Source organism: Esox lucius, chromosome 1 (assembly GCF_011004845.1).
Source record: "Esox lucius isolate fEsoLuc1 chromosome 1, fEsoLuc1.pri, whole genome shotgun sequence".
NCBI classification, from domain to species: Eukaryota; Metazoa; Chordata; class Actinopteri; order Esociformes; family Esocidae; genus Esox; species Esox lucius.
Window position 1 is genome coordinate 27853506 of NC_047569.1, and position 14511 is coordinate 27868016.

At 38.8% G+C, this 14511-nt stretch overlaps 1 protein-coding gene across 9 annotated transcripts in view; it reads right to left on the minus strand.

The window, feature by feature from the left end:
• Positions 1-14511, minus strand: part of elna (elastin a) — an 81471-nt gene that overhangs the window by 5795 nt on the left and 61165 nt on the right. For all 9 annotated transcript variants that reach the window (XM_020050594.3, XM_020050592.3, XM_020050576.3 and 6 more), the window contains 9 exons: positions 11622-11645; positions 11364-11390; positions 8708-8755; positions 6158-6187; positions 2881-2916; positions 2590-2646; positions 2437-2502; positions 1579-1608; positions 879-950 (listed from right to left, as the gene is read on the minus strand). In XM_020050594.3, the coding sequence (XP_019906153.3) occupies positions 879-950; positions 1579-1608; positions 2437-2502; positions 2590-2646; positions 2881-2916; positions 6158-6187; positions 8708-8755; positions 11364-11390; positions 11622-11645 (390 nt within the window). The remainder of the gene's footprint in view (positions 1-878; positions 951-1578; positions 1609-2436; positions 2503-2589; positions 2647-2880; positions 2917-6157; positions 6188-8707; positions 8756-11363; positions 11391-11621; positions 11646-14511) is intronic.

A 14511-nucleotide genomic window follows, 5' to 3' on the forward strand; every position in this document is an offset into this window, starting at 1 on the left:
TTAATGCTGAACAATATATACAGGTTTTGGAGTAACATATGATGCCATCCAAACAATGTCTTTTTCAGGAAAGGCCTTGCTTATTTCAGCAAGACAATGCCAAATCACATTCTGCACGTATCACAACAGCATGACTCCGTAGACAAGAGTCCAGGTGCTGAACAGGCCTGCCTGCAATCCAGACCTGTCACCCATTGAAACATTTGGCGACCTTATGAAACAAAAAATATGACAAAGGAGACACCTGAACGGTTGAGCAGCTGAAATCATATATCAAGCAAGAATGGGAAAACATTTCACTTTCAAACTTCAGCAATTGGTCTCCTTAATTCTCAAACCCGAGTATTGTTAAAAGAAGAGGTGATGTAACACAGCCCTCGTTCCAACCTTTTGGAAACATGTTGCAGGTATCAAATTCAAAATGGGCATGTATTTTTCCAAAAACAATAACATTTCTCAATTTCAACATTTGTTGTCTTTGTACCAATTTCAATTAAATAAAGGGATTAAATGATTTGCATCACTGTATTCTGTTTTTATTTGCATTTTATGCAGCGTCCCACCATTTCTGGAAAACAGGGTTGTACATATTATAACACATATTGTATTACACTAAAAGAAAAGTATGAAAAGTATATGCACTCAAACGCCTGAATGAAGTAGGTGGTGGTAAAGCAGAAAATGGGTAAAAAGTAAAATAAAAGTATGAGCGTCTGCTAAATGAATGAACGTAAAATGTCTAGTTGTCCTGTTACTCTACTACAAAGGAAAGATCATATCACAAATATAATAGTGTTCAGAGGGTATTAGTTACATAAAAAAATAAAGCGTAAAATGTAGTAAAACGAAGAGCTTGTTAAACTTGAACAAGACTTTACCTGGTGGTTTGGGTGCTTTCTGCCCTACTCCTGCCCCTGCTCCCAGGCCAACACCAGCGGGATACCTCACACCTGATATAGGAGACTGGGTTAGTTCTTCATTAGGATGTCAAGGCTTTCCGAATACACATGGCTGGTTTACAAGACTAGTCCTCAGAGTCCCATAAGACACAGCTAAAATGTCACACACTGGTTGGCTGTTAACTGAATACAGCAGTTGAGTAAATAGCTAAAGGTATATATCTGAAGCAGGGGCATATATTTAGGGGAGAACGGGGGGAGTCATGACCCCCCAATATTATAGATACTTATTTGCAGTTGAGCAAAACAATTTGAATAAGCACATTTCTCCAGTAATGGTCAGGCTTTGTAGAAACACAGCAATGACCACAGTCCGAACATCCCAGAAGTCAGTGGACTGAGGGGACATTGGAGTTTCAATGGTTTCATTTGGAGAGGGCGTTTCTAGCCCAGTGGGCATTGGGGTTGCATACAAAGTCCTGTTGACATCTCATTACTGGTGCTAGTTTCTGTCACATTCATTGCTCTAATTGGCTCATTGGACTTGTTTACAAATTCCTAGACAGGAAGTGTTTACCAATGGCATTTCCTGGACAACGGTCACTTTGAAAGTCCAGAGTGAAGTACAAAAAGAAATACAATATTGAGCTGGCCTGAGCTTCTCCGCTCTCATACATACCCTGTCCATAACCACCATATGGGTATCCCCCTGAACCAGGATGGAAAGAAAAGCAGCTTTATTCCTGACAATGTGTGAGAATCTCAATTTCTTTTGCTTTATCACTATTGACACTCTCCTCTGTCCTCTCTATACAAAGGTAATCGAGGAGTGGAGACAAGAGGAAATGTGTAAAAACAATTAGTATGTAATTGCTATCTTTGTGGACTCTTGCATCAACAAGCAAAAATGTACAGAGGAAAAATTCCTTAATACATGTGTAAAGGAATAAAAATACATTAAGCTAGTGGACAGCAGAGACAGTGAGATGAAGGAGCGTTTTGTCCTCTGAGTAAAGAACATCTTATTCAAATGATTTAGATTTCAAAACTATTACTCTGAGGATCCTGAACATTGAGAATGCACTACAGTATTCTTCATGAGAGGAGGCTATAGATAGATAAGGATCTTTGTTGCCCTAATAATTAATTGACACCCAATCTACGTGTAACCACTTATCGGTTTCCAGGTAATATAAGTAGGATGGAGGAGTTGAGGAAAGGACAGACATTTTCCCACATAAGAATCTCCCTTTGACCTCATTACCTATAGAACACCCATGATTGGCTCAGTCACATTATGTAGCACAAAATCATAGATAGCTCATCTGAGGCAACCAAACATCTGAGTTCAAATACTACTAAGAGGAGTGGTTCCCAGGTCTGACTGATTTAAAATTAGCATCGCCATTCATGTGACTAAATGGGTTTTAACTCAATGCATCACTTTGTACTGCTACATTACAGGGATAGTTAAATGGCTTATACAGAGACAAGAACACATTCATTTCCTGAGGGAGAAGTGAAAGTAATCCCATACCTGCACCACCAGCTCCAGTAAGAGGAATACCGGCCCCTCTGGCCACACCCCCAGCCCCTCCCACAACTATAAGAGAAGCAATTACAAAACAGATATACAAAACAGCGTAATGAGAACATAGACTGTTTAACACCTGGTTGTGCATAAACATACCTGGGGGTTTCAAGGGTTTTGCTCCAGGAAGTTGTCCAGCTCCTGCTGCGTAAGGAACTAACAAAAAAGAAGACGTAATTAATGTAATCCACACAGTCTGTGTTTACTCTCAACTCCACAGTGCCCGTAATGCGATATCATCAGGAATACGGAAATGAGTTCATAGTAATGGACCACTACCCAAATAAATCAATTTGTGATGGAGTAGAAATAGGCATTAGACCTCACATGGCCCCAGTGAATTATGTTTCAGACTCCATTACAAGGATGCAGGTAGATAAACTGACTCACTTCCATAGCCTCCTCCATTTGGATATCCAGCAGCACCTGCAGAGCAAAATACAAGTCGACATAATGACATATGGCGATGTGTGGGCTTGAATGAGATGCTACTGTGTACTGTGACATGTCATCAAAGCTGTGGGATGGAGCACTGGATGATGGTGAAGGGAACTATACAAACAGCCACCTACTTCCTCTGCTGAATGCCACACTCAAGCAGTTTTTTCCAGCTCCATCAACCACAGTCTCTACAAAATGACCTGGTGGTTTGATAGTGAATACCTACAGTGTGAAGCTCTTACAGCGAGGTCAATTTCATGGTCTAGTACATCTGGCACAGTTTAAACGAGGCGATGACGTATGCGGTCATCCTATGTCTATGATTCTAACTGAAAGAGGCTGTGGTGAAGAGGCATCTTCTCTCCTGACAGACCTATATACCTTACCAATAACCTTGACCACAGCTGTACAATCTGGCATTTATTATATTGTGAGTTCCATATGAATGAGTTAGTCCTACAATCAATTGGCTGGAATTAGTGGAATAGCTGATTAACGCAAAGAATGATTAATGACTCATATTTATAAGGGACAACGCTGTTTCCAAAAAAGTTGGGATGCAGCGTAAAATGTAAATAAAACAGAATGCAAAGATGTGCAAATCATTCAAAAACTATATTCAATAGGAAATAGAACAAAGGCAACAAAAAAAATGTTGAAACTGAGACATTTTTATTGTTTCTTGAAAAATATAAGTCCACTTTGAATTTGATGCCAGCAACACATTTAAAAAAAAGTCAGGGCAGAGGCAACAAAAGACTGTAAAAGTTGTGTAATGACAAAAAAATCATTTCAGAGAGCATGAGTCTGTCAGAAGGGAGGAAGTGAAAAGTGAAGACCCAACTGGGATCTAACCTGTCACACTTCAATTGCTGCAAAAACCGTTACAAACTAATTATGCCTCTGACAGTGAACTGCCTCTGCTGGGAGTGACTGTTCTGTTTGCTGTGTTTCTTTCCCTACAGTACCACACCCTAGAGGATGGACTATCTGCCTCAAGGATCCAGAGTACAACCCCGTTTCCCAAAAAGTTGGGACGCTGTGTAAAATGGACATTTGTTATGTACAGCTCTGGAAAAAATCAAGAGACCACTGCACCTTTTTCTTTTCCAAAAAAAGTTGAGAAGGAACGTTTTGAGTGAGGAACAGAAGCGTTCAATTTGCAGTGGTCTCTTAATTTTAACCCTTCGGTTCCTCACTCAAAACCTTCCTTTCCAACTTTTTTGGGAAGGAAAGAAAAAGGTGCTGTGGTCTCTTAACTTTTTCCAGAGCTGTATATTATTGCCATTCTCACCATATCTATAATATTCAATACTACTACCAATATTCAATACTACTTTTTGTTCTTAATTTTCACTACATAGTTGTCAGGTGCCATGTCACAAGAATTTAATTGTGCAAGATGACGCTGTTGTTCGGTGCATTTGACAAATAAACCTTGAAACTAGGAACCAGGGCCGAAAAACCAATACAGTAATTCCTCGTTTATAACCTGCACTGAGTATAAACCGCACCATTAATTTTATAGCTTTGTGTGTATACAAACCCGAGTATTAACCACACCCATATAAAAACCGAATTTGCCCAGAGAATTATGACTCGTATATGCATTGTACATTAGTATTAAACATCTGTCATAGGGCGCTACTAAAATTAATTTGTTGAAGAATAAAATATGTTTTTGAAAACCCTGAAATTCCAATTGTATTATATTTGCTACATGAGTTTCTGAGACCACCATGTCTTAAAGCAATCATCTGTGATTGTGGAAACGGTTTTAAAATTGTAAACTTGTGTATTAACTGCACCCGTGTATTAACCACTGTAGTTGAAAAAGTTTTCAAAATCTGTGTATAAGCCGTGGTTTATAAACGGGAAATGATGGTATTGGATGGCCATGATCATTGGGCCCTCAGGCAGCACTGCATTAAAAACAGACATGATTCTGTAGTGGACATCACAGCATGGGCTCAGGAACACATCCCAAAACCATTGTCTACCACACTCTACCATGCAAAGAAGAAACCATGTATAAACAGGATCCAGAACTGCCGCTGCCTTCTCTGGGACCAAGCTCATTTAAGAAGGACTGAGGCAAAGTGGAAAACAGTCCTGTGGTCTGACTAATCAAAATTCGAAATTATTTTTGGGAATCATGGAGACCGCGTCCTCCGGACTAAAGAGGAGGGGGACCATCTGGCTTCTAAACATTGCACAGTTCAAAAGCCAGCATCCGTGATGGTATGAGGGTGGATTAGTGCTCATGACATGGGTGACTTACCCATATGTGAAGGCACCATTAATGCTGAGCAATATATGCAGGTTTTGGAGCAACATATGCTGCCATCCAGATGACGTCTTTTTTAGGGAAGGCCTTGCTTATTTCAACAAGACAATGCCAAACCCCATTCTGCACGTATCACAACAGCATGACTCTGTAGACAAGAGTCCAGGTGCTGAACAGGCCTGCCTGCAGTCCAGACCTGTCACCCATTGAAAACATTTGGCACATTATAGAACAAAAAATATGACAAAGTAGACCCCGAACTGTTGTGCAGCTGAAATCTAATATCAAGCAAGAATGGGAAAACATTTCACTTTCAAAACTACAACAATTGGTCTCCTCAAGTTCCCAAACCCAAGTATTGTTAAAAGAAGAAGTGATGTAACACAGAAATAAGCATTCCCCTGTCCCAACTTTTTTGAAACATGTTGCTGGAATCAAATTCAAAATGGACATGTATTTTTCCAAAAACAATAACATTTCTCAGTTTCAACATTTTATATGTTGTCTTTGTACTGTTTTCAATTAAATAGAGGGATACATGATTTGCACATCAATGCATTCTGTTTTTATATGTCCCAACTTTTTTGGAAACAGCGTTGCAGAAACTCCATGTGTTAAGTTCCAACATACTACTTTGTGTGTTTGGGGGGGCTTGCTTAAAAAAGAACTGCTCTGAAGCTAAGGGGGGTTGGTCTGGGATGAGCGACCAGATGCTTATTGAAATGATGTGGTAATGCCAGAAACTGGGCTAAAGACCAAATCAGTGAATAGGACATTGCCCTGCTTAGGGTGGCATCTTTCATGCGTGTTCTAAATCAGTGACTGACTGTGTGAATACAATACAAAACATCAGTTACAAAAACAAAACTCAGAGAAGCGTATGTGTTTCTACTAATGCTGTGATGGCTTTTGCCTGAGTTCCTCCTCTCTCATACCTACCCTGTCCATAGCCACCATACGGGTATCCCCCTGAACCAGGATGACAAAGAAAAGCAGCTTATTTCCTAACATGATGACCAGGTGACACCTGTGAATGTCTCAGTCACAGCATGTAAGGTAACGCAATAGATCAGAACGATGCAGACTCAGACATGCAAGGCATTTCAGGTTTAAAACCTCATACAATCAGTTAAAGTAGTGTTGGATGTTTGAGTGGAAATTCATACAGTTGTGCTCATAAGTTTGCATATCCTTGCAGAAATTGTGAACATTTGGCATTGATTTTGAAAATATGACTGATCATGCAAAAAAAAACTGTATTTTATTGACAAGGTAATGGAACTTTATAAAGATGGAAAAGGATATAAAAAGATATCCAAAGCCTTGCAAATTCCAGTTTGTACTGTTCAATCACTTCTTAAGAAGTGGAACATTTGGGGTTCTTTTGATACCAAGCCAAGGTCAGGTAGACCAAGAAAGATTTCAGCCAAAACTGCTGGAAACTGTTTTCAGCCAAAACTGTTCGGGATACAAAAAAAAAAACACAGGTAACCTAAGGAGAAATGCAGGCTGCTCTGGAAAAAGATGGTGTCTTTTACGATGTTACGATGATATTTGAACAAAAATTAGCTGCATGGACGCAATGCCAGAAAGAAGCCTTTACTCCGCCAGTGCCACAAAAAAGCCTGGATACAATATGCCTGACAAAACCCTTGACACACTTCATAGCTTCTGGCACACTCATTTGGAGTGGCGAGAGCAAAATAGAGCTTTATGGTCACAACCATAAGTGCTATGTTTGGAGAGGGGTCAACAGGGCCTATAGTGAACAGAATACCATCCCCACTGTGAAGCATGGTGGCGGCTCACTGATGTTTTGGGGGTGTGTGAGCTCTAAAGGCACATGGAATCTTGTGGAAATTGATGGCAAGATAAATGCAGTATGTTATCAGAAAATATTTGAATTTGCATTCTTCTGCACATGGGATGCTCTTGGACTTTCCAGCACAACAATGACCCTGAGCACAAGGCCAAGTTGACCCTCCAGTGGTTACTTGAGTGGCCATCACAGTCTCCTGACCATAATATCATCGAGCCACTCTGGGGAGATCTCAAACGTGCGGTTCATGCAAGACGACCAAAGACTTTGCATGACCTGGAGGCATTTTGCCAAGACGAATGGGCAGTTATACCACCTGCAAGAATTTGGGGCCTTATAGACAACTATTACAAAAGACTGCACACTGTCATTGATGCTAAAGGGAGTAATACACAGTAATAAGAACTAAGGGTATGCAGACTTTTGAACAGGGGTCAGTTAATTTTTTTCTTTGTCGCCATGTTTTTAAAAATAATTGTGCCATTCTGTTATGACCTACAGTTGAATGTGAATCCCATAAGAAATAAAAGACGTGTGTTTTGACTGCTCACTCATGTTTTCTTTACAAATGGTACATATATTACCAATTCTCCAAGGGTATGCACACTTTTGAGCACAAATGTACATGGGCCTTCTTTTCTTGTTTTTAATTGTAATCCCAATATTTATTTGTATGGCCAATAGAATTGGTTCACAAAATAATAGGCCCGATTAGTTTTTCTTTTACTGATACTATGTAAGGAGGAACCATAAACAATGTTTGCAGAAGCTTCTGGATCTGTAGCACCAGGCAAGCTGTATCCACAGCCATTCTATATTTTCGCCTATAGCAAAGAAACAAATTAGCCAGTTGAGACTGAGATAACATATTCAACACTTTCACAGGAGTTCAGGCAGTTAAATTGACTTGACTGATGGTGCAGAACTGTCTCCATCATTCCGCTGCAATTTGCATTGTCCCACCGCAAGCATTTCAAGTACAAATGAAATTTGTGTGAATTTAGATTAATGCAGAATCATTTGATAATTTGTTATATTAACAGCCCCTACGGCACATTAAGAAAGTCGGGGACTTGTTACATCTAACAGCACATTTGACTAACTTCTATTGTTGTCTAGTCATTATTTCTGTATATCTTTAATCGGCATGACTGTCTTGTCATGACTAACTGGCTGGCATAAATGTTGTATATGGTGAATTAGCCCACGGAAAGGGGCTGATACGGCGGTTAATTATGTGAAAACCACACCAGACATTTTGAAGATAATAACAACTGATAAAACTGTTAAAAGAATAAAAATAGTTCAAAATTAATTTAAATAATTCTAAATTAAATAATTAATGTGGATAGGAAGAAGAGAGGAAATATAGATGGGAAAGAGATTTTAATTTAAATATGCTTAATATTTTCACATGGATTAAAACAGTTCAACAGATAAATTTCAACCTCGAAAAGTTGCACTGTATGCAGTACACCCGTTGACCAAAATCAAAAAATGTTTGGGCTGGTATATCACTATTATATGAATGTGTACAGTGGTTGATTTCATTCATTTTGTATTGGAATGTAAAAAAGTTTAAAAAAAACCCATTAATATGTGTTTCTGAGGCATATATATCTGAGTTGCGGTAATATTACAGCCATAATATGGCATTACATAATCCTTACCTGCACCTGGAGGTTTAGGGGGTTTCCCAACAGTGCCATCACCCACACCTGTAAAACAATAACATTGACACTCACCTCATCGCTTGACTATAAGCAAACAACATTATTGGCTGCAGATGTTTTGTCGCCATCAAGTGGCCAAAAAGGATCACATACTACGCTCCTTAGTCTCCATTAGTAAGAGACTGTTTAGGCTTATTTACATTACGCTACATTTTCTGAGACATAGATTTAGTTGTATAAACTTGAAGATATTAATAGCGTCAGATGCCACCTTTTGAGGTAGCGTGCACCGTACGTTCCATAGAGACCCGGGTATAGGGATGATTATTCTGTCTGAACTGTATCAGGTTTCTGTGCAGTGTCTATCAGGCTTGGAATTTCGTCATTTTAGGGGCAAAGCCATTTGGCCTTCAGCATCACAAAAATGTTTAGGGCACAAAGGCCACAAAAATGTTTAGGGCACAAAGACCAATGAGTGAAATAAGAGGATTTGGAGCTTACAAATAAACAACTTGAATTGCTGATAAGAAAAAAACATGGATGACATAAAACCATACATTATTCACTTTAATTTAGTTTAATATTTCACCACAAATGCTGCCAGGCTGAGACATGTCAAACATAACGCAAAATACAGAGGTTTGATTCAGGTAAGCACTCAAGCTATCCATCGACTTTCTCCACTTTTAATGTGACCTATAATGTGAACAATTCAATTGAAAAACAAACTGAAATCTTCGAGGGGGAAAAATGAAAAATAAAAACCTTATAATAACCTGGTTGCATAAGTGAGCACACCCCCTTATAACTGGGGATGTGGCTGTGTTCAGAATTAACCAATCACATTCAAACTCATGTTAAATAGAAGTCATTACACACCTGCCATCATTTAAAGTGACTGTGATTAATCACAAATAAAGTTTAGCTGTTATAGTAGAATTTTCCTGACATTTTCTTAGTTGCATCTCAGAGCAAAAGCCATGGTCCGCAGAGAGCTTACAAAGCATCAGAGGGATCTCATTGTTGAAAGATATCAGTCAGAAGAAGCATTATATATACCATGGAACACAGTGAAGATATTCATCATCAAGTGTAGAAAATATGTCACAACAGAGACATTACCAAGAACTGGACGTCCCTCCAAAATTGATGAAAAGACACGGAGAAAACTAGTCAGGGAGGCTTCCAAGAGGCCTACAGCAACATTAAAGGAACTACAGGAATTTTTGGCAAGTACTGACTGTGTGCTACATGTGACAACAATCTCCCATATTCTTCATATGAATGGGCTATAGGGTAGGGTGGCAAGACGGAAGCCTTTTCATTCAAAGAAAAACATCCAAGCCCGGCTGAAGTTTGCAAAAACAAACATCATGTCCCCCAAAAGCACATGGGAAAATGTATTATGGACTGATGAAATCAAGGTTGAACCTTTTGGCCATAATTCCAAAAGGTACATTTGGCGCAAAAACAACACTGCACATCACCCAAAGAACACCATACCCACTGCGGGGCCTTAGTCAGGGTGGAGGGAATGAACAGTTCCAAATACCAGACAATTTTGGCACAAAACCTTCAGGTATCTGTTATACAGCTGAAGATGAAGAGGAAGTTCACCTTTTGGAATGGCCCAGCCAGAGCCCAGACCTGAATCCAATTGAACCTCTGTGGGGTGATTTGAAGAGGACTGTGCACAGGAGATGTCCTCGCAATCTGACAGATTTGCAAAGAAGAGTGGGCAAATATTGCCACGTCAAGATGTGCCATGCTAATAGAATCCTACCCAAAGACTGGAATAAATACCTGTAAATGCTTCAACAAAGTATTAGTTTAAGGGTGTGCACACTTATGCAACCAGGTTATTGTGAGTTTTTAATTTTAAATGTTTTCCCCTCAAAGATTTCAGTTTGTTTTTCAATTGAATTGTTGACGTTATAGGGCACATTAAAGAAAAAGTTCTGACATTATTTATCTTTGTCTCATTCTTTCACATCACAAGAACCTGGCATTTTAACAGGAGTGTGTGGACTTTTTATATCCACAGCAGCTAGCTTGCTTTCCTGCATGTAGTCTCTTCTTATGGTTGTTCTCAGTTGTGAACTACTAACAAACAGACAGAAGCAGGAACACAAAGGCCATGGTGGCCGAGGGGCATACAATGATTTTCGGGCCATCACGGCCAGAGTGAAGGGCAACAACGACCATGGCCGTTGTGGCCGTCGTGAAATTCCAACGCTGGTGTCTATCGCTCAATTTCCCCTCGATTGACTGATTACAATAACTGGATATGGCTAAGAATGTTTAATGTACATACAAACATTAAACAGGTCATGAACACTGACAATAACCTAACAGTAACCACATGTAACAGTAACAGTGCTCTTAGTAACACCGGTATTAGTGCTCTGCCTCTACATGCATGAGTACAAGCATGACGGACAGAATCAAGCAAGATCATTTGGTTACAACAGTTCTCTGCTGAATTCAGAGTAAAACAATCCTATTGGGTAATTGAAAATTAAGTATGCTTAATAACACTTAAAAGATGAGAAATTAAGTGAGAGCGCATGAGTTCTGACAGTAGGAAATGAGTCCAACATTTCTATGCAGAAGGACATTAAAGTTTTTAGGATAATTTATTTCCATTACTTACCACCAGGTTGAATCACCCCAGCACCAACTGGAAAGGTTGTCGGGCCAATTATTAGTATTGTTATAAATGACCAGAAACAATTATATAAAAATTATATACATTCAGGTACTAAGAGCAAAAAACAAAACATACTACTGTAAGAAAAACTCAAATAACATTATAATGTACAGTTTTTATTAAATTAAATAACTATCATGTAAAATATACAACAACAAAGAAAATGCAGTTGATCTGCTGTGGTAACAGTGCAATACACACCTCCTGGTACTTTTGTGGCGCCAGCTGAAAATGAACAAACAGTTTATTAAAAATAAAGTGCTGTTTAAAATTATTGGTTCACAAGTAAGCAATTGTCTCATTATGTACTGTATATTTACTTGCAAAAGTAAATATCCAATCACTAATAAGGAGACCATACCTTAGTTGTGAATAGCTACAGTATGCATCACCGTATCATAAAAAATGATAGGTAAAGATACATAAATATTTTACAATCTCTAATGTGAAGAAATATTCTAAAGCAGGGGCTTCAAAAACGTTTATATATATATATATATATATATATATATATATATATATATGTGTGTGTAGTGTATTATTTTTAAAGTACATTTAAAATATATTTACAGTGGGTAGTATTTGATACACTGCCGATTTTGCAGGTTTTCCCACTTTGTGACAACTGCTAATGCAAAAAGGGCTAAATAAAATACAATAGATTAATTGATTGACTCAATGTGTACCTGTATTAGTAAAAATGATTATTAGTACTCCAAGCTTTCTAGCCAATGCTACTAAATACTGTGGCCCCATGTCCCTAACACATACAGTGGGGAGAAGAAGTATTTTGCCAATTTAGCAGGTTTTTCCACTTACAAAGCATGTAGAAGTCTGTAATTTTTATCATAGGTACTCTTCAAGTGACGGAATCTAAAACAAAAATCCAGAAAATCACATTGTATGATTTTTAAGTAATTCATTAGCATTTTATTGATACATCAGAAAACTAAACTTAATATTTGGTACAGAAACCTTTGTTTGCAATTACAGAGATCATATGTTTCCTGTAGTTCTTGAACAGGTGTGCACACACTGCAGCAGGGATTTTGGCCCACTCCTCCATATAGACCTTCTCCAGATCCTTCAGGCTTCGGGGCTGTCACTGGGCAATACAGACTTTCAGCTACCTCCAAAGATTTTCTATTGGGTTCAGGTCTGGAGATGCTTCTTACGGAGCCACTCCTTAGTTGCCCTGGCTGTGTGTTTCGAGTCTTGTCATGCTGGAAGACTCAGCCACGACCCATCTTCAATGCTCTTGAAAAGAGGTTGTTGGCCAAGATCTCGCGATACATGGCCCCATCCATACTCAATAGTAGCATCTCCAAAGAATAGCATCTCCAAAGAATGATGTTTCCACCACCATGCTTCACATTTGGGATGGTGTTTTTTTGGGTTGTACTCATCCTTCTTCTTCCTCCAAACATGGCGAGTGGAGTTTAGACCAAAAAGCTCTTTTTGTCCCATCAGACCACATGACCTTCTCCCATTCCTTCTCTGGATCATCCAGATGGTCATTGGCAAACTTCAGACGGGCCTGGACATGCGCTGGCTTGAGCAGGGGGAACTTGCGTGCGCTGCAGGATTTTAATCCATGACGGCGTAGTGTGTTACTATTGGTTTTCTTTGAGACTGTGGTCCCAGCTCTCTTCAGGTCATTGACCAGGTCCTGCCGTGTAGTTCTGGGCTGATCCCCAGACCGAGGGAGATTGACCGTCATCTTGAAGTTCTTCCATTTTTTAATAATTGTGCCAACAGTTGTTGCCTACTCACCAAGCTGCTTGCCTATTGTCCTGTAGCCCATCCCAGCCTCGTGCAGGTCTATAATTTTATCCCTGATGTCCTTAAACAGCTCTCTGGTCTTGGCCATTGTGGAGAGGTTGAAGTCTGTTTGATTGAGTGTGTGGACAGGTCTCGGTGTTTATACAGGTAACGAGTTCAAACAGGTGCAGTTAATACAGGTAAAGAGTGGAGAACAGGAGGGCTTCTTAAAGAAAAACTAACATGTCTGTGAGAGCCGGAATTCTTACTGGTTGGTAGGTGATCAAATACTTATGTCATGCAATAAAATGCAAATTAATTATTCAAAAATCATACAATGTGATTTTCTGGATTCTGTCTCTCATAGTTGAAGTGTACCTATGATAAAAATTACAGACCTCTACATGCCTTGTAAGTAGGAAAACCTGCAAAATCGGCAGTGTATCAAATACTTGTTCTCCCCGCTGTATATATATTTTCCAACAATGAAGGAAATTGAATAAAGTTCTGCAAGTAAACAATAGGTAATAATTAGGATATGACTGCCCTGCTGTAGAATATAGAATGAGATAAGACTTCAACTACCAGGACACAGGGTAAGTGTACAGTATCCTCCACTCTTTGGTTAGTCCCTAAAGAATGTTCTAAAAGAGCCCTCTATGTAAGGTTCTCTAAGGAATCTCCAGTAAAATGTTTCCACCTAGAGATCTGTATTAGTGGTTCTACCAACAACCATTTTATAATGTTTAGATTATTCATTTTATCTTTGAAAGGTTTGTCCTTGAAAATATTTTACACATATAACAAGGCTTTTGTTTCTGGGCTTATCTGTTTAAAATCTGCTATGGATGTAAGGTTATAAGTAATCAACAACTCTCCACTGAAAAATTCCACTGAAATAGACATATACAAAAAAATAGTTTTTTGGATGTTTAAAGGTATAACTAGAAACATATAACCTATGACGACCCTTGTTTCCTCCCAAAGAATATTCAAATGAAAATGCTTCTTGGTAGAACCCCTTCAAAAAAACAGAACAGAGACATTTCAGAGACATTTCAAGCTCAGCAAGCTGCAGAGTTAGTAAAGGGACAGAGATGAGGAGCGTTCAAGAGGACAAAGTAGTTCTGAGGACACTAAAAACAGATTATTTGAAGATGGTTTACACAGGTTTCTTTCAACACCCACATAAGCATTATATAAACCTGACAGGTGCATTTGATAACATTCCTTACATTTTTTTTTTAAAGCAGTAGGTCAAAACAAGTTATTGTGTCAAATATTATAAAGTGCTGATGTAAGGAATTGTAAAGAAAATATTAAAATGAAT